This window comes from Scyliorhinus canicula, chromosome 14 (assembly GCF_902713615.1).
Source record: "Scyliorhinus canicula chromosome 14, sScyCan1.1, whole genome shotgun sequence".
NCBI lineage: Eukaryota > Metazoa > Chordata > Chondrichthyes > Carcharhiniformes > Scyliorhinidae > Scyliorhinus > Scyliorhinus canicula.
The window spans coordinates 71,945,862-71,965,615 of record NC_052159.1 but is presented as its reverse complement, the minus strand read 5'-3'; the positions used below and the strand labels follow the sequence as shown (position 1 = coordinate 71,965,615).

General features: G+C 45.5%; 1 protein-coding gene across 1 annotated transcript in view; it reads left to right on the top strand.

Moving 5' to 3' along the window:
• Window positions 1–9,502, top strand: part of LOC119977312 (transmembrane protein 182-like) — a 172,284-nt gene extending 162,782 nt beyond the window's left edge. Inside the window, exon 8 of the mRNA XM_038818079.1 lies at window positions 9,339–9,502. Within this exon, the coding sequence (XP_038674007.1) occupies window positions 9,339–9,487 (149 nt within the window). The 3' untranslated portion in view covers window positions 9,488–9,502. The remainder of the gene's footprint in view (window positions 1–9,338) is intronic.
• The last annotated feature ends 10,252 nt before the right edge of the window (window positions 9,503–19,754 follow it).

The window sequence follows — 19,754 nt, the reverse complement described above, 5'->3', positions numbered from 1 at the left end:
TTCCTGCACGGAATGGGAACGGCCCCGATTTCCCGATTCTGCGGGCCCCGAAAAGCGACGTACCCGGAGAGTACGCCGCACCGCCTACCTCCTACTTCCTACCTGGGGCCATTGCCGAAGGCCCGCTCCGCCATTCTCCGTCATTTGGATTAGCTCTGTCCAAGTAGTACTGGTATTATCAAGCAAAAAGGTGGTCTCTGTGAATAGTCTCCATATTTTACACAACAAAATTTCATCAATAATTCAGTTACATGCAGTCATCTGCCTTTACCAGCAGAGTTTTCCACTTGATCGTTGATCATTGCCCAATTTAATTTGAGGAATGTCAAATTCAGCATTGTCTGGATTCACCTCTTCTCCCTGAGTCACAACGGCCAGCACTTCCTCCTTCTTTCCTTCTCTATCAAAATAACCTTTTAGCATATAACCTGACACACTGGTGTTCTTATGAAATACTTCACCGACTCAGTTTCTTTTTGATCTGAAAGGGACCACTAAATCTTGCTTTTAATGGTTCCTTCAATGCAGGAATGGGTATTAAAAGAGATGGTTTGATTACAGCCTGAGGGTTCCGTATTACCTGACATGTGTGACAGGTACAGCAAAATTCAACTGCATCCTTATGCAGTCCAAGCCAATAAAAATGCCTTCGCATTTTTGCTTGAGTCGTCCTCACCCCTAAAAGGCCCCCTACTGGATCCTCATGCGCTTTTTGCAAAACCTCCTTTCTGTAACCCTCCGTTCATACCACTTGATGAACTTCTGCCTATTTATCATCTGCTTGAATATGTGTCTTAAATTTCTCATTACTGCATTACTTCAATGTGATAAAATCCCGGTATACACTCAGGTTTCAATTCCGGATATGCTTTCCGGTATAACTTCTTTATCTTCCAATCTCTTTGTTATAATTCAAACAACTTGCGTGAACTAAAGACATCTGCTTCATCCACCACCTGTTCTGGTGCTGTCCTAACTATCTGATCAAATGTAGGCCCGCGCTAGAGTGGTCACAACTCCACCGGCTGGCGTGAACGGCGTTTGGCGCCACGGCAGCCAGGGCCGAAAGGACTTCGCCGGTCGGCGTAAGTCCGCGCATGCGACGGAGTGTCAGTGGCTGCTGACGTCATACCGGCGCATGCGCAGGGGAGGGGGTCTCTTCCGCCTCCGTCATGGTGAAGACCATGGCGAAGGCAGAAGAAAAAGGGTGGCCCCACGGCACAGGCCCGCCCGCCGATCGGTGGGCCCCGATCGCGGGCCAGGCCACCGTGGGGGCACCCCCCGGGGTCAGATCGCCCCGCGCCCCCCCCCCCCAGGACCCCGGCGCCCGCCCGCGCCCCCAATCCCACCGATAAGAGAGGTGGTTTAATTCACGCCGGCTAGAGAGGCTAGTCAGTGGCGGGACTTCGGCCCATCGTGGGCCGGAGAATTAGCGCGGGGGGCCCGCCGACCAGTGCGAGGGGCCCGCCGACCGGCACACCACGATTCCCGACCCCGCCGAATCTCGGGGGGTGGAGAATTCGGGACACAGCTTGACGCCGGCCTCGGGCGATTCTCCGACCCGGTGGGGGATTGGAGAATCCCGCCCCTGGTTCCTGACAATTCAATCTCAGACTGCCTATTGGCACTCCTCCTGTCTCGGCTTTGTGATTGTGTTACCACATAATCAGGAAACACTCCCTTATATACTTCTTGCAACACCTCTGATGTTTGACTTTCCACTGGCTTTTCAAACACAGTAGGCTGCAGTCCCACCTATGATCCAGCTATATCATTACCAAGGGTAAATTGTACCTCTGGCAATGGTATTTCTTCTATTATTCCTACTACCACTTCACCACTTTTCAATGGATCCTCTAATCGTACCTTATATAGGGACAAACTATTGATCTCACCACCAATCCTACATATTGCCACCTTTTCTGACATGTTGCCATCAAAGCCACACGTCTCCTTATCTCTCACCATTAAAGATTGACTTGCTTCTGTGTCCTGTAAGATCTCATTTCTGGACCCAATTTCCTAATATCTCCCTCGTGTAACAGAGTGTCAGCCTTGATTTTCATGCTCAAGTCCTGGAGTGGGACTTGATACCAGAACCTTATTGACCCAGAGGTGAGAGTGCTATCAATTGACACACACAACCTTCAACACTGACAAATACAAAGTCTTACATAAAATAAGGTGCACTTTCGAGCATGACATTCTTTATTTTCCAATATGGAGAGGCTCAATAAAAGTCAATGGGCAAAGTTGATAAGATCAGAATTCATGTTCGAACCCAAATACTATTCCTGCTATCCATTGTGCTGCAAAGGAGAAAACAAATAGTGAGAAGTCACCTTCCTTTTAATCAAAAGTCATCGCCTCCCAAAAATGCATTCTCATCTGTTATTTTTTTTACTCATACTAAATAAAATAATAAACTGCCAAAGAAGGACAGCAGAAATAAAAAAAATGTTTGGTGTGATAGAGAACTGAAGAATATGCAATAATCAAAACTGGATATGAGTATCTTGTGGAATATAATCAATAAAGAGCAGTGTTTGTAAGTAACATTTTGTGTGCCATACAACTGTATTGTTATTACTTTTTAAAAATGTATATTTTTCTTATTTTCTGAAATGGACAGTTGACACAATGACAAAAATGGATTGCAGTTCCCGGCAAGTTTACAAATCATGGATTATAAGGCGTTTGTCAAATTTGTTTCACTAACGAACTGTTGTTTTAATCTGTTCTGTCAGATTTCCTAGTTGCTCTTTAACCTGCAAGAAATAATCAGAATAAATTGATATTTTTAAGGTACCAGTTAATGAATAATCTGATTTATTCAATCAACTCTTCAGGTACAACGTTATCAGTCTTTGGCAGATTCATTACTATAGAGGCATCTAGTGCATTTTATATAAAGTTCTTTAATTTTTTCCCTTGTACACTTTCAGTATCTGACTGTCTTAGAATCTAATTCTATGTCCCTGAAACTCTTCTGTCCATTGCAATTACTGACTGCACCTGTAATCTGCATGAGCCAAGGCATTTTAATCTTTTCCTTGTGGAAAAAATGTCATTAAATGTACACTCTGTTTTAAAATGTACATTGTCATTTGCTTTAGGCTCACAGCTTGAGCTAGTTTCCTACTTTGATAATGAAATAAATCTGGGGATGGGAATGAAATTTATTTGAGCAATGGCTCTTCTTCTACATCTGGGTGCATTCTGCAATTGATTCTAGTCATATGCATTCATATTCATTATTAAAGTTGTATTTCCAAAACACAGTGTGAGTATATAGACCTCAGGGGCCCAATTAATAATACAAATAAAAGATGGGTATCTGTGAATCCAAAAAGAACTGAAAAAAAAGTTTAGTTTTCCAATAACCATAGGCTACCCATGATATAATTCAAGCCATTGACAAAGCAATGTACTAAAGTACGTGACACAGGAAAAATAAATCTTATGGTTTGAATTCTACTTTTAATTCTGGCTCCCTGTGGCGTGTTTTGCAGCGGTGGAGGAGGCTTGCTAAAGGCCACCGGTGGGACTTTTCACTCCAGCTGAAGGCTACGCCATTTTGTGTGGCTCACCCATCCCGCTGCTGGGACACCTGGTGAAGGAGGGTCACCTTTGGCGGGGACAGATGATCCTGCCATTAGGAAGGGCTGCAAAATCCCGCCCTAAGTAAATAGAAGGAAAGAAAAATGATTTTGTTATCATCCATCAGTTGTTAGATCTTTTTATGATTCAACCCACATTTATTAACAAACACACTAAAACAGTTATCCTCCCAAAAGACTGCAAACAGACTTTGCCCAAGAATCTAATACTACCCGTGCCAATGAACTTGATTGAACTGCGTGTCCAATACTCTGAGCCTCCATCATCTCAGGGCCCTTACCTGTGAAGATGGGTCTCACATCCCTCTCCCAACCGTCCTCTGGTCCGCTTTGAATCTTCTCTGTTGCCTCTGCGTCGAATCTTCACTCACTAGATCATAATTGTGCAGTATTGAATCAATACTACTACCTATAAGATGCACTGCAGGAACTTACCAAGGTTCCAAAGGTTCCAAGGTTCCAAAGCATTTTCCAAACACACGACCACTACTATCTAGGGCAAGAGCAGCAGATACCTGGAGCGCCACCACCTGCAGATTCCCCTCCAAGTCACTCACCATCCTGGGTTGGAAATATATTGCAGTTCCTTCACTGTCGCTGGGTCAAAATCCTGGAATTCTCTCCCAAGCAGCACTGTGGGTATACCTCCACCATAGGGACTGCAGTGGTTCAAGAAGAAAGCTCTCCACTACCTTCTTAAGGGCAGCCAGGGATGGGCGTCAATATCCATATATCATAAATTAGTATACAAAAACATATTTAAAATTAAGAGTGTAGAGATTTTGATTAAATATAGCCTGACCTGAATAAATGCTGGATTTGACCCTCCTTTCAAATTATTCTAGGGACGTGGGTATTCCTGGAAAAGCCAGAATTGTTGTCTATTCCTGACTACATTGAGAAGATGAAAGTGTGCCTTCTTCTTCAACCAATGGAGTCTATTGTGGTTAGGGTACTGCCACAATGCTGCCAGGGAGGAAATTGCAGGATTTTGACTCAATTATGCTAAATGTGTCTCAGTGTTGTTGACAGCTAGAATTTATAGGACGATTATGTTTTAAACTATGTATTTCGATTACTTTTAACTGTTGTTTTTCAGACAAGAGGAAGGTACACAGTGGGATTTGCCACCGGTCTGGCCATGGATCACTGTGTTTCTTGATATATGTTAATTGTCTCGACTTGTGTGTACAGGACACAATTGCAGAATTTGCAGATCACATGCAACTATTGAAAACTGTGAGGCCACAAGTGATAGACTTCAAGCGGCCACACACAGGGGGTAGAATAGTTGTACATGTGGCAGATGAAATTTAATGAGAAATTTGATTGTACATTTTGGCAGAAATAATGGACAAAGGCACTATAATATAAAATCATTTAGATTGTCAGGACAGGTTGAGAAAGTGGGTGAATAAGGCAAATGTTATCCTGGGCTTTATAAATAAGAAAGTGGAGTTCAAAGTAGGGTAATCATGGTGAACATTTATAAAAGACTGATTCAGCCTTAACTGGAATATTGTGTGTTATTCTGGGTACCACACTTTTGGAAGGATGTGAAAGCATCAGAGAGGTTGTAGAAAAAATTCCAAAAATGTTTCCATGGATGAGGGGCATCAGTCAGGTGGTTAGATTGGAGAAGTTGAGGAACTTCTCCTTCGAGAAGAGAAGTCTAGGAGGAGATGAGATAGATGTATTCAAAACCATGAGGGCTCTGGACAAAGTAGTAGAGGGAAAGTGTTGGTGGAAGGGGTGATAACCAGAGGATACACAATTTGAGGTGATTGATAAAAGAGGTGATAGTGCCATGAGGAAAAACATTTGATGCAGGATCTGGAATGCAATGCCTGAGTATGTGGCAGAGGCAGATTCAATTGTCCCTTTAAAAAGAGAACTGGATAATTATCTGAAGAGCACCAATTTGTAGGCCCATGGGGCAAAGGCAGAGAAGAGGCTAAATGAACTGCTCTTGCAGAGAGCACAGATATGAGAAGTTGAACGGTTTCCATCAGTGCTGTGACGTTCTATGCGCTGGATTTTACATGCCCTGAGTGTTTTTGGTCGGGGGATTGGTGGCGGGGGTGGGGGGGTGGATGCATGTCAAATAGATTGTGCGGCTAGCCCGCATCCTCCCATCCACTCCTGAGCTGACCCCTGTATTACGCTAGAAGAGCAGGTGTTGAAATTGGCAGCCTGCCTCTATATGTAAATAAATAATAAAGGCTCATTTAGGCTTCTCTTGCCGAGGGGGCAACACAGTGATCAGGGTGGCAAAGAAGTACGTAGTACTCTGATCCAGGGATTTATTTGCCCCACGCAACATCTCTCTCACTATTTTTATCTGCTGTTAATACTCCAACCACACATAGATGTCTCCTGATGTCTAGTAGTAGTCATCCAGCAGTATGTCCCCAATGACCACCCAGTGGCTCCAGCCACTTGTTTTCTCTCAAATGAAATACCTTATGTTGCTGTTGTTATGTCCCAATGATAAAGATATGACATATGTAAGGGTCTAAAACTGCTCACACGATTTTACAAACATTCATGCATTTGACTTAATTGTGTCATGAGCGCAATGCAAGTGAATCAAAGAGATTCTACTGTCCCTGCACTGTCCTCATACCAGAGTTTCTTTCAGCTGCTTCCTATGTGGCTGAAGCAGTTGTGGAGCCAGGCTGCTCAGGGTGGTGCCCTGGCTGTTAAAATTATTTTGGCACCAATTCTAATGCTTGTGGTGCCTTGCCTCAGCTGCATCTGTGAAAGGGTAGGAACAGTCATAGAGGCTTGAGGAATCATCAGCTGGATTCTCCGTCGGGGGGGGGGGGATCCTCCGCTTCACGGGAGTGCACTCACGCCCACGGATTTCCCAACAGCGTGGGGGTACCACAATGGGAAACCCCATTGGCCGGCTGCTGGGATGGAGGATCCCACTGCCAGTGGGGGAACGCCGCACCAGAAAAAGGGTATAACAGGAAGGAGAATCCTGCCTCATGTGTTTGTCCATTAGAAGGGTCGACCCTACCTGAAAATATGGGGATCGCACCACAAGATGGGACCCCTTCAGGAAAGGCACAAACTACATCATCCCTGCCTGCCTCAGCCCTGTCATGGTCCACATGCATACCTGCATGGTCCAGGTGTGGGAGAGCCCAGGTTGCCGACCCAACTATCTATGTACCATCACTGTAACAGAGCAGTCAATGTTGACAAGTGTTTAATATATTTTGTTCATGCTGGTTCACTGGTCCTGAACCTATCCAATGGACTGATATATATGACTCTCTATGAGGTCAGCCAATGGAGGAGCTCTTGTGCCTGAGACATTGTGGTGCCGATGACAAGGGTGGCCTGTTCCATTCTGTGCCCAAGTCCGAAATGCCTCAGAGACATGGGAAATAAAAGGAGAATGGGGTTGGCCTTGGATTGCTCGATCAAATTGCCAGCACAGACATAATTGGCCAAATGACCTGATTCTGGTTCTGCGAAGTCGAGCTGCAAAGACATTGGAGCAACTGCTTTGTTTTTGTACCTCCAGTCTCACATCCACACTGATTATCATCATGTTTCTTTCATCAGAATGTTCAGTTAAGCACTTGTCACTCCTTCCTGGCCATTGATCAGACACATTTGCCATCCCCCATTGTCTTATTTTCACAACCTTGTTAACGCAGCCTGTCAGCATAATAATGTTCTGATTGCACTTTCTCTTCTTGCTCACTGCACCTTGCAGCAGGTTAATGTAGAGTGAGGACACCAAGAAGAAGCTGTTAAATATGTCATTAACACTGTCCCTGAAGCAAATGAAACACTGCCATTGGGATTATTTGATACGTTATATTTTATGTGATGAACTTTGTCACTCACTGCTGGTCTGCTCTATACAGTATGAAACTCATATACCTTTATTTTCACCAAGACTTTCTCATCTTTCAAAAGGAATTTTCTAGCTGCTTCAAGGAATAGCGATTACTAGAAATATATTCTCTCAGGCTATTAATGTAAATTCAGCGAGCCTTTTAAAAATCTATAAAGTACAACTCACTCTGTATTTCTGAGTGGTAATTACATTAGAAATCGAGTACACTGAGGACTACCATCTGATGATTACTCACATGCTGGTTTTGTCAAACGACACAAAAAGTTCTTACGTTTTGTATTTTCAGGAAAAGATTAACAAAGCATACTTGGAGTGGGATTTTTTTTTTAAATTTAGAGTACCCAATTTCTTTTCCAATTAAGGGGCAATTTAGCATGGCCAATCCATCTACCCTGCACATCTTTGGGTTGTAGGGTGAGGCCCACATAAACACGGGGAAAATGTGCAAACTCCACACGGAAAGTGACCCAGGGCTGGGATTGAACCCGGGTCCTCAGCGCCTTGAGGCAGCAGTGTTAACCACTGCATCACTGTGCTGCCGTTGGGGTGGGATTTACCGGCTATTCACACGTCAGGAAATTTTGATGCCACGCCAGAGCACGGGTTTCCCAGTGACAAGGGGTGCTGTCAATGTGAAATCCCGTTGACAGTAGTGGGACCGGTAGATCCCGCTGGCAGGCGGCCTCCCCTGCCGCAAAACACACGACGGGGTGTTCGGTAAATCCAACCTTGATGTGTGAGCAGGACACCTTTGAAAGTCATTGTCTGTTTCTTAATTGCTCATTATTGTAATGGCCCCAGTTGATATTATAATTTGACGGGAAGAAATAGATCCTGGTCCAAAAGACTGTAAATTTTACTTTTTTTTAAAACGTGAAGGAGCAGAGTCACAGGGCTGCTAATTAGTTTTAGCATAAGAAAAAAAACATTTATTAAATTAGGAAAAATTGGATTATAATACAATACTCATTTACGACCCCCTTACGATAACAAATACACACAGATTTAAAGATTAACATAGATTACGAAGTATATCTTAAACTACAACGGTCCCATTCCCCTCCAAGTCGCTCACCATCCTGATTTTGAAATATAGCGCCGTTCCGTCACTGTCGCTGGGTTAAAAATTCGGGAACTCCCTCCCGAACAGCACAGTGGCTGTATCTACACCACATGAACTGCAGCGATTCAAGAAGGCAGCACACTATCACCTTCTCATTGAAATTAGGGACGGACAACAAATGCTGATGCAGCCAGTGAATACCACATCCCGTAAAAATTAATTAAAAAAATTAAATAACAAAAAGTCCCTCTTAAGTGGTAAGACATATTCCTCTCTGAAACCAAATGAATATCTGTGGGTTTTGCTTCAAAATCCCCTCATTTGATTCTTATACCACGAGCCAACCTGTCTCACTGAATGCCACCTTCCGCATGTAGGAGCGTTTTCAAGACCTGTGTATTGAGTCAACTTTCACGTGGGTTTCTTCCCTGTGGCTCAACTCAGTACAGAGAGCAACAGACACATCAACAATCTTGATAAGACGGCTATTTATTATCTCAAGTTTGGTTTTGTGTACACGGAGATGGACCTGGATAATGCCGATCTGCTCAACGCTGATAAAAACACATCAATTATACAATTTCCTAAAATCAATAGCCCACCCCAGTTGGACTCGATCCAATCCCAGAAGCTGTCACGTTGAAACTTTATCCAATAAAATTGCGATCAACCCATGATTGAGTCTCATCCTGTCACTTGCTGTTTACCGAAAGTTTTAAGTTCAGTCTAAGTTGTTTTCCCCATTCTAACATCCTGCTCACCCATTGTTCCTTAGGGTCAAGATGGCAGAACTGGCATCCTCTTTATTCCATGGATTGTTTCAGAGGGACACGATATCAGAAGTGGCGTCCTTTTCACTTCATAGATTGTTCCAGAGGATATTGGAAGCCACTGATAAAACTTGCTTCCTATGTAATCTGCTAACCACACAGTTTGTGTGTCTCAAAAACATGGACAAGTCAGCTGGCCTAAATCCCATTGTGGCCACTGGTTGTAGACAGAGTTTGATTGCTTATTACTGCTATGTTCTAAAAATACAGGTTTAGTGGTTAATAATGATTACCTAGTACACTTTCTATAATTAATCTCAATCCTTAATAAACTAATTTATGTTAAACTACTCTAGTGGCGTCCTAGCTATTCAGTTTTAAGAGGTCTCATTGCTGGACACCCGCTTCACCGCACAAGTGATTTCAAGTTCCACATTCAAAAGTCACACTTTTAAATGTTCTTTGAAATTATGCTTTTCCTCCAATGTTTTCATCAAGTTTCTGCTTTCAGATTTTACAAATCTCCTTTCAGGCTTCATTTGTCTTAAACTCCGAAGTCCAGCCATCAATTTCCACAATTATTTCAAATAATGTTTCCCAAACTGTAGTAATTTCTGATAAACCTTAGCACTATTGCAGATATCTTTCTGGCCTCTCACTATCCAATGCCTTTTCAACTCTTGGGGAAAGCTAATTACAACATTATTAAACGGGAACTGAAGAATTTAGATTGGGGCAGTTGTTTGAGGGTAAATCAACATCTGGGGCGGGATTCTCCGCTCACTGGCGGGGCGGGCCGTACTGGCGCCAAGGAGCAGCGTGAACCACTCCGGCGTCAAGCCACCCCGAAGGTGCGGAATCCTCCGCACCTTCGGGGGCTAGGCCGGCGCTGGAGGAGTTGGCGCCACGCCAACCGGCGCCAAAGGGCCTCCGCCAGCCGGCGCGAGTTGGCGCATGCGCGGGAGTGCCAGCGTGTTGTGGCGCCTGCGCCAAACCGCTGCCGTGATCCCAGCGCATGCACAGGGGGTTTCTTCTTTGCGCCGGCCATCGCGGAGGTTCACAGCGGCCTGCGCGGAGGGAAAGAGTGCCCCCAGGGCACAGGCCCGCCCGCAGATCGGTGGGCCCCAATCGCGGGCCAGGCCACCGTGGAGGCCCCCCCGGATCCTGATCCACCGCACTCCACCCGAGGACTCCGCAGGCCGCCCGCAGAGCCATGTCCCGCCGGTAATTTACGCTGGCGGGGCTGGCCAAAAATGGGCAGCCGCTCGGCTGAATCGTGGGGCGGAGAATCACCGGGGGGGCCGCTGCCAACGGGCGCCGACTAGCACGATTCCCGCCCCCGCCAAAGCCCCGGTGCCCGAGAATGTATCAGCCGGCGTTGGGGCAGGTTTCATGCCGCCCTCCGGCGACTCTCCAACCCAGCGGAGGGTTGGAGAATCCCGCCCCTGACATGTGGGAGTCTTTCAAACGTCATTTGATTAGAATTTAGGACTGGCAGGTTCCTGTGAAGATGAAGGAACAATATGGCAAATTTCGGGTACCTTCAATGACGAGAGATATTGTGAGCTGAGTGAAAAAGAAAAAAGCAGCATTTGTGAGGTCCAGAAGGCTGAGAATAGAAGAATATAAAAGAAATAGGAGGGAACTTAAGCAAGGAGGGCTCAAAGAGGTCATGAAAAGTCCTTGGCAAACAGGATAAATGAGAATCCCAAAGCATTTTCTATGTTTATGAAGAGCAGGAGCATGGCCAGGAAAGGGTTGGCCCACTCAAGGACAGAGGACATAATCTATGTGTGGAGCCAGAGGAAATGGGTGAGGGACTAAATGAGTACTTTTTTTTTGTTGTTCATGGGGTGTGGGCGTTGCAGGCTCTGCCAGCATTTATTGCCTATCTCTTGAGGGGGCAGTTAAGAGTCAACCACGCTGCTGTGGTCCTGGAGTTACATGTAGGCCTGACCGGGTAAGGATGACAGATTTCCTTCCCTATAGGACCTTAGTGAACCAGATTAATTTTTATGACAATTGACAATGGGTTTTATTGTCATCATTAGACTTTTAATTCCAGAGTTTTTTATTGAATTCAAATTTCACCATCTGCAGTGGCGGGATTTGAATCTAGGTCTACAGAGCATTACTCTGTGTCTCAGGATTACTAGTCCAGTGACAATATCACTACGCCACCACCTCCCACATCAGTATTCATCAAAGAGAAGGACTTGATGGATGATGAATCGAGGGTAGGGTGTGTAGATATTCTGGGTCATGTCGATATCAAAAGGGAGGAAGTGTTCAAAATCTCCAAAGTCAGAGGCCTGGCTATCAGATATGGCGAGCTTTCTTGGTCTGGAGAAGATTAAGTTTGCTTTGTGAGGGTCACTGTATGGGTTCGCCCAGAGGTGGCAAGCATTTATCGACTTCTTCGCGGAAAATGAATCATCAGCAGGAGTGGGAGGATTTGGGGGGGGGGGGGGGGGGGGGGGTGTAGGGTAACGTTGGTTAGGGGGGCAGTTAGGCTGGTCCTTGTGGGGAGGGGAGTTGGTTTTCTTGCACTATAATGACTGTTTTTTGCACACTGTTTTATATTATTGTTATTTATTGTGCTGAAATGTCTTAATAAAATTGTTTATCAAAAAAAAGGAGGAGGTGTTGGCCGTCTTAAAAAGCATTCAGGTAGATAGGTCCCCAGGGCCTGATGGGACCTACCTCAGAATACTGAGGGAGGCAAGGGAGGAAATTGTTGGGGCCTTGACAGAAATCTTTGTACCCTTATTGGCTACAGGTGAGGTTCCAGAGGACTGGAGAATAGCCAGGGTTGTTCCGTTGTTTAAGAAGGGTAGCAGGGTTAATCCAGGAAATTATAGGCCGGTGAGCTGTAAGTGGTAGAGAAATTATTGGAGAAGGTTCTTAGGGACAGGATTTACATACATTTGTCCAACATCCAACACTTGATGATCAGTAATTTATTCTAGTAAATATTAGGAAGAAAGAACATTTCCACAAACATCATTCGTTAACCCCCAACCCCATCCCTTCCCTGACATTTATCTGAGGCTGAACTAGGCTGTTTATAAACTTGATGTCTTATTGACTCCAAAAGGAGATTTTGGCGAAGCGACGGCACCATCACTAAGGCTGTCTATTTCCACTCTTGATCACTATCTGTCCGAGCCAACATATCTGTTCATTCCATTTGATTCCCAAAAACTAGTGTTGGGTTTACTATCGGGCATCAGGTTGAAGTTGGGAACAAATGGGTCTTGAGCCCATAGTTTCTGGCAGCCAGACTGGCAACACAATCTTCCCAGAAGGGGATTACTAATTGACCGCCTCTGCCTCCGAAGGCTTGTAGTTATGTAGCCTTGGTAATACACCAGGGGAAGTAAACATTGTTGAGGCATGTCAGGGACAATGAGTGGGCATCAATGTGAAGGTTTCCTTAAAAACATTGATAGAAATAGAAAATTTAAGCCTTTAGGCCCCTCAAATTGGGGAGAAGACCTCAGAATGCATTGTTTGCATCATAGGTGCTGGCTTTTCTGACCATAGAGCCTTCTGCTCTCGTGGCTTCCTTGGTCTGCCTCCATTGAGCTTGAGATCTCCGCAATTGGTGGGGGGAGGTTCAGCTCTATTGGTGGCAAAAAGTCAGTCAAGCATACATTCTCCCCTAACTGAGCCCTTAATTAAGTTAATTGACTATCCACCTCCATGGAATGGCAGTGGGTAGCTGATCCTATTCCCAATCTTAATCTTTATTATTGTCACAAGTAGGCATACATTAACACTGTAATGAAGTTACTGTGAAAAACCCCTAGTCACTTTATTCCGGCGCCTGTTCGGGTACACTGAGGGAGAATTCAGAATGTTCCATTCATCTAACAAGCATATCGTTCGGGACTTGTGGGGGGAAACTGGAGCACCCGGCGGAAAACCATGCAGACATGGGGAGAACGTGCAGACTCCGCACAATGACCCTAAGCAGGAATCAAACCTGGCACCCTGGTGCTGTGAAGCAACAGTGCTAACCACTGTGCTACTGTGCCATGCTAACCCACCTCTGGAAAGTTTCCTCGACTGCTGAAATGCGCTGTGTAGCCTGCCAAATGTGGCTTTCCTCTGTTTTCTGGTCTCCTGCCTCCAAGCCCATCATCATGGGACCTGGCAAATTCAGTTTGTAGAATGAAGCAGAATTCCTTTGTTCAAATTCCATGTTTCATCTATCTTTGTTTTACCTTGAAAACATGTTGATCCATCAACCATTCTCTGTTTCTATGGTTCATTATGACTACATTACATAACTTATTATTAACTCCCAACCCTCCGATTGGTGCAACGCCTCTTTAAAATATTATGACTCTTTCCTGAATAGCCAAGGTATTGTCTGCAATATCAGCTGGCTTCCTGCTTTTGAATGCAACACTGAATGACTGATCCACAGGGCCAAAGCTCATTTAAACAGACCTGCTTGGAGTGGGAAGGCATTAACAATTGAAGTAAGCTTTGCTGTGGATATTTAACTCAGCCAGTTTTGGAATTGGGCATCCTGCTTGCCCAGAGAGGGTAGGTGGGGTGATGGCTGCCCCTGCCAAAAGAAGGATTTCTCGGCGTCAGCATACCTGAACTGTACATTGGTTCCTATTGTTTCAGTAAGTACAGGAACCGAAAGGAGATCCAAAAAGGCTGCACCACCCTTCCTGTGCCCCTCTTCACCCCGTGTTGCACCCCAAGGTCTTGAATGCCAATTGGAGAGTCCTGCTGTGGGATCTCAGGCACCGGGCTGAAGATGGCCAAGGAAGAGAAGCAGGCTCCAGCTGCTCGAACCATGCATGCATAGATGGAAGTGGCCCAGAAGTCAGCAATAGGTGTGTGTCTCCAAACTGGATACAATGCCTCTAGAGGGCTTCAGGAGGGTAGGAAAGTGAGTTGCAAAACATTTTTCAGTGTCCTGCCAGGTAAGCCTAAATCTCCTGAGGGACTGCTACTCACAGAAGTTGGTCCACCCCATCCTCCCTGCCCATGGTGCCTATTGTGGGCGACTTGCTTCCTTCCAGCTGAATCTCGGTGTCCATCCCTCTACCCATCAGCAGGGTCATGGTTTTCACCTCTATGAATAATAACCGCATCATTTTATCTCATCAGTTTTTGAGTCAGTATCAGGCACAAAATTTGAATTGGTCAAAGTTACATTCAAATGATGTCATATGCAACCCCTCCTGTCTGAACTGAAAATCATGGCTGCCCCTCCCAGTCCTAGCCACTAAAATCTTGTGGGTTTCTGTCTGTTAATTTTTGAAGCAATCAAGGAACTGGAGATCACTGAATAACATAAGATCCGATTTACCATGAGCATTTTCAAGTTCTCCAACACAGCTTTTGTTGCTTTACAACCTTTTACTTAGCCTTCTGTACTTACTATGGGAGCTTTTATTGTTTCATGGTTCTGGATGCAGCAAGACTCAAGAAGGTGCATAAGTGGCCAAGTATCTCAGAGGATATCAGGTTAATAGTAAGGGATGACATTGGTGCTATGGAGGATGAGGCTGAATCCATTTGGGTAGAAATCAGGAATAGTAAGGCAAAAAAGTCACTGATAGGTGTAGTCTATAGGCCACCAAATAGTAACATTATGGTGGGGCAGGCAATAAACAAAGAAATAACGGATGCATGTGGAAATGGTACAGCAGTTATCATGGGGGATTTTAATCTACAGGTCGGTAAGGCAGCCTTGAGGAGGAATTTATAGAATGTATCCACAATAGTTTCCTAGAACAGTATGTAATGGAACCTATGAGGGAACAAGCGGTCTTAGATCTGGTCCTGTGTAATGAGACAGGATTGATTAATGATCTCATAGTTAGGGATCCTCTCGGAAGGAGCGATCACAATATTGTGGAATTTAAAATACAGATGGAGGGTGAGAAGGTAAAATCAAACACTAGTGTTTTGTGTTTAAACAAAGGGGATTACAATGGGATGAGAGAAGAGCTAGCTAAGGTAGACTGGGAGCAAAGACTTTATGGTGAAATAGTTGAGGAACAGTGGGGAACCTTCCAAGCGATTTTTCACAGTGCTCCGAGCGAAGGTTTATACCAACAAAAAGGAAGGACGGTAGAAAGAGGGAAAATCGACCGTGGATATCTAAGGAAATAAGGGAGAGTATCAAATTGAAGGAAAAAGCATACAAAGTGACAAAGATAAGTGGGAGACTGGAGGACTGGGAAATCTTTAGGGAGCAACAGAAAGCTACTAAAAAAGCTATAAGGAAGAGAAAGATAGGTTATGAGAGTAAACTTTCTCAGAATATAAAAACAGATAGTAAAAGTTTCTACTAATATATAAAACAAAAAGAGTGGCTACGGTAAATATTGGTCCTTTACAGGATGAGAAGGGTGATTTAATAATGGGAGATGAGGAAATGGCTGAGGAACTGAACAGGCTTTTTGGGTCAGTCTTCTTAGTGGAAGACACAAATAACATGCCAGTGACTGATGGAAATGAGGCTATGACAGGTGAGGACCTTGAGATGATTGTTATCACTAAGGAGGTAGTGATGAGCAAGCTATTGGGGCTAAAGGTAGATAGGTCTCTTGGCCCTGATGGAATGCATCCCAGAGTGCTAAAAGAGATGGCTAGGGAAATTACAAATGCACTAGTGATAATTTACCAAAATTCACTAGACTCTGAGGTGGTCCCTGCGGATTGGAAATTAGCAAACGTGACACCACTGTTTAAAAAAGGAGATAGACAGAAAGCGGGTAATTATAGGCCAGTGAGCTTAACTTTGGTAGTTGGGAAGATGCTAGAATCCATCATCAATGAAGAAATAGCAAGGCATCTGGATGGAAATTGTCCCATTGAGCAGACCAGCATGGGTTCATAAAGGGCAGGTCATGCCGAACTAATTTAGTGGAATTTTTTGAGGACATTACCAGAGCGGTAGATAACGGCGAGCCAATGGATGTGGTATATCTGGATTTCCAGAAAGCCTTTGACAAGGTGCCACACAAAAGGTTGCTGCATAAGATAAAGACGCATGGCATTAAGGGTAAAGTAGTAGCATGGATAGAGGATTAGTTAATTAATAGATAGCAAAGAGTGGGGATTAATGCGTGTTTTTCTGGTTGGCAATCAGTAGCTAGTGGTGTCCTTCAGGGATCAGTGTTGGGCCCACAATTGTTCACAATTTACATAGATGATTTGGAGTTGTGGACCAAAGGCAATGTGTCCAAGTTTGCAAACGACACTAAGATGAGTGGTAAAGCAAAAAGTGCAGAGGATACTGGAAGTCTGCAGAGGGATTTGGATAGGTTAAGTGAATGGGCTAGGGTCTGGCAGATGGAATACAATGTTGAAAAATGTGAGGATATCCATTTTGGTAGGAATAACAGCAAAAGAGATTATTATTTAAATGATAAAATATTAAAACATGCTGCGGTGCAGAGAGACCTGGGTGTGCTGGTGCATGAGTCGCAAACAGTTGGTTTACAGGTGCAACAGGTGATTAAGAAGGTGAATGGAATTTTGTCCTTCAATGCTAGGAGGATTGAGTTTAAGACTAGGGAGGCTATGCTGCAATTGCATAAGGTGTTAGTGACACCATACCTGGAGTATTGTGTTCAGTTTTGGTCTCCTTACCTGAGAAAGGATGTACTGGCACTGGAGGGTGTGCAGAGGAGATTCACTAGGTTAATTCCAGAGCTGAAGAGGTTGAATTATGAGGAGAGGTTGAGTAGACTGGGACTGTACTCGTTGGAATTTAGGTGGATGAGGAGGGATCTTATAGAAACATATAAAATTATGAAGGGAATAGATAGGATAGATGTGGGCAGATTGTTTCCACTGGTGGGTGAAAGCAGAACTAAGGGGCATAGCCTAAAAATAAAGGGAAGTAGATTTAGGACTGAGCTCAGGAGGAACTTCTTCATCCAAAGGGTTGTGAATCTATGGAATTCCTTGCCCAGTGAAGCAGTTGAGGCTCCTTCAATTAATTTTTTTTAAGATAAAGATAGATAGTTTTTTGAAGAATAAAGGGATTAAGGGTTATGGTGTTCAGGCAGGAAAGTGGAGCTGAGTCCACAAAAGATCAGCCATGATCTCATTGAATGGTGGAGCAGGCTCGAGGGGTCAGATGGCCTACTCCTGCTCCTAGTTCTTATGTTCTTATGTTCTTATATAGCAGGGTAGCATGGTGGTTAGCATCAATGCTTCACAGCTCCAGGGTCCCAGGTTCGATTCCCGGCTGGGTCACTGTCTGTGTGGAGTCTGCACGTCCTCCCCCTGTGTGCGTGGGTTTCCTCCGGGTGCTCCGGTTTCCTCCCACAGTCCAAAGATGTGCGGGTTAGGTGGATTGGCCATGCTAAATTGCCCGTAGTGTCCTAAAAAGTAAGGTTAAGGGGGGGTTGTTGGGTTACGGGTATAGGGTGGATACGTGGGTTTGAGTAGGGTGATCATGGCTCGGCACAACATCGAGGGCCGAAGGGCCTGTTCTGTGCTGTACTGTTCTATGTTCTATGTTCTATATTAAGCCTGCGGGATGTGTGTGATTGTGGGATGCACATAGAGGACAAACCCAGTGCACAGTGTCCAATGTCTACTCTTGGGCATATCTGAGGCACATTGCAGGGGGAGACTCCTCTTTTCCAAGGAAGCTGTGACAGATTCTGCACTCCAGCAACATCACTTGCCGCCTGCGAGGCAAGGGAATTTGCCAGACCAGCGGCCTTTCAAGCCACCACAGCCCTAAATATTTTACCATTGACTCTTTCAGACTGTAGGAGAAAAATACGCTGCAAAAAACAATCTGCAGCTCACAGCTTCATTTAAAAGGTGACTGATGCTCTGTTCACCAGAGTTTAAAGGGTTAAATTATGAAAGTTGCATAAATTTGGCTCTTGCTCCCTGGAGTTTAGAAAGTTGAGATTTAATTGATGCAAATTAAATTGATTTTTTTCAGAAGATAATATTTTGGGATCCAGTATTTGAGTAATTTGAGATATGATATATGGTGAGGAGGGTCTGTTGTTAGCTAATTGATGACTAATTGAATTAAGTTAATTGCTATTATTAGTCAACCACTCCGCTATTGCTATTGCTATCATGCAACTACCAGGAAAAGGTAAATTACGATGCCTTGGGAACACTTTGGATCAGTGCGCAAGCATGACATCAACTTATTTTGTCACTTCCCAATTCAACTCAGCAGCCTGTTCCCATTCTCACCGACCCATCCTTGGCCTGCTGCAATGTTCCAGTTAAGCCCAACACTAACTGGAGGAACAACACCTCAATTTCTGATTATGCACTTCGCAGCTTTCTGGCCTCAATGTTCAGTTCAATAACATTGGACTGCAGTCTTTCTCCTCCAGCTTGACCCCATTTTTTGTTTTTTTTGATTTCTTTGCTTGCCCCAATGCAACCTTTTTTCCAGAGGTCCATCTGTCACTTGTTCTTCAGAATCGTAGAATTTAGAGTGCAGAAGGAGGCCATTCGGCTCATTGGGTGGGATTCTCCCCTACCCGGTGGGGCGGGGGGGGGGGTCCCGGCGCTGAGGAGTGGCGTGAACCACTCCGGAGTCGGGCCGCCCCAAAGGTGCGGAATCCTCCACACTTTCAGGGGCTAGGCCGGCCCCAAAGTGGTTAGCGCCGTGCTGGCCGGCAGGGAACGGGCTTGACGCCATGCCAACCAGTGCCGAAGGGCCTCCGCCGGCCAGCGCGAGTTGGTGCATGCGCAGGAGCGCCAGCGTGTGCTGGCATTATCCCAGCGCATGTACGGGGGGGGGGTTCATCTCCGCGTCGGCCATCGAGGTGGACCACAGCGGCCGACGCAGAACAACAGAGTGCCCCCATGGCACAGGCCCGCCTGTGGGTCACGATAGATGGGCCACGATCGTGGGCCAGGCCACTGTGGGGGCACTCCCCGAGGCCAGATCCCCCCGCGCCCCCCCGAGGACCCGGGAGGCCATCACGCAGCCAGGTCCCGCCGGCAAATACCTGGTGTTATATATGCCGGCGGGACTGGCCGAAAATGGGCGGCCACTCGGCCCATCGCGGGCCGGAGAATCGCCGGGAGGACCGCTGTCAGCGGTCCCGCACCGGCGCAGCGCGATTCCCTCCCCCGCCAAATCCCCAGCACCGGAGAATTCGGCAGCCGGCGGGGGTGGGATTCACGCCGCCCATCGGCGATTCTCCGACCCGGCGGGGGGTTGGAGAATCCCACCCACTGACTCTACACCAACCCACTAAATGAGCACCATACTCAAGCCCACACCTCCAACCTATCCCCATAACCCAGCAACCCCACCTAACCTGCTGGACACTAAGGGGCTATTTAGCACGGCCAATCTACCTAATCTGCACATCTGTGGACAGTGGGAGCACCCAAAGGAAACCCACGCAGACAGAGGGAGATAATGCAAACTCCACACA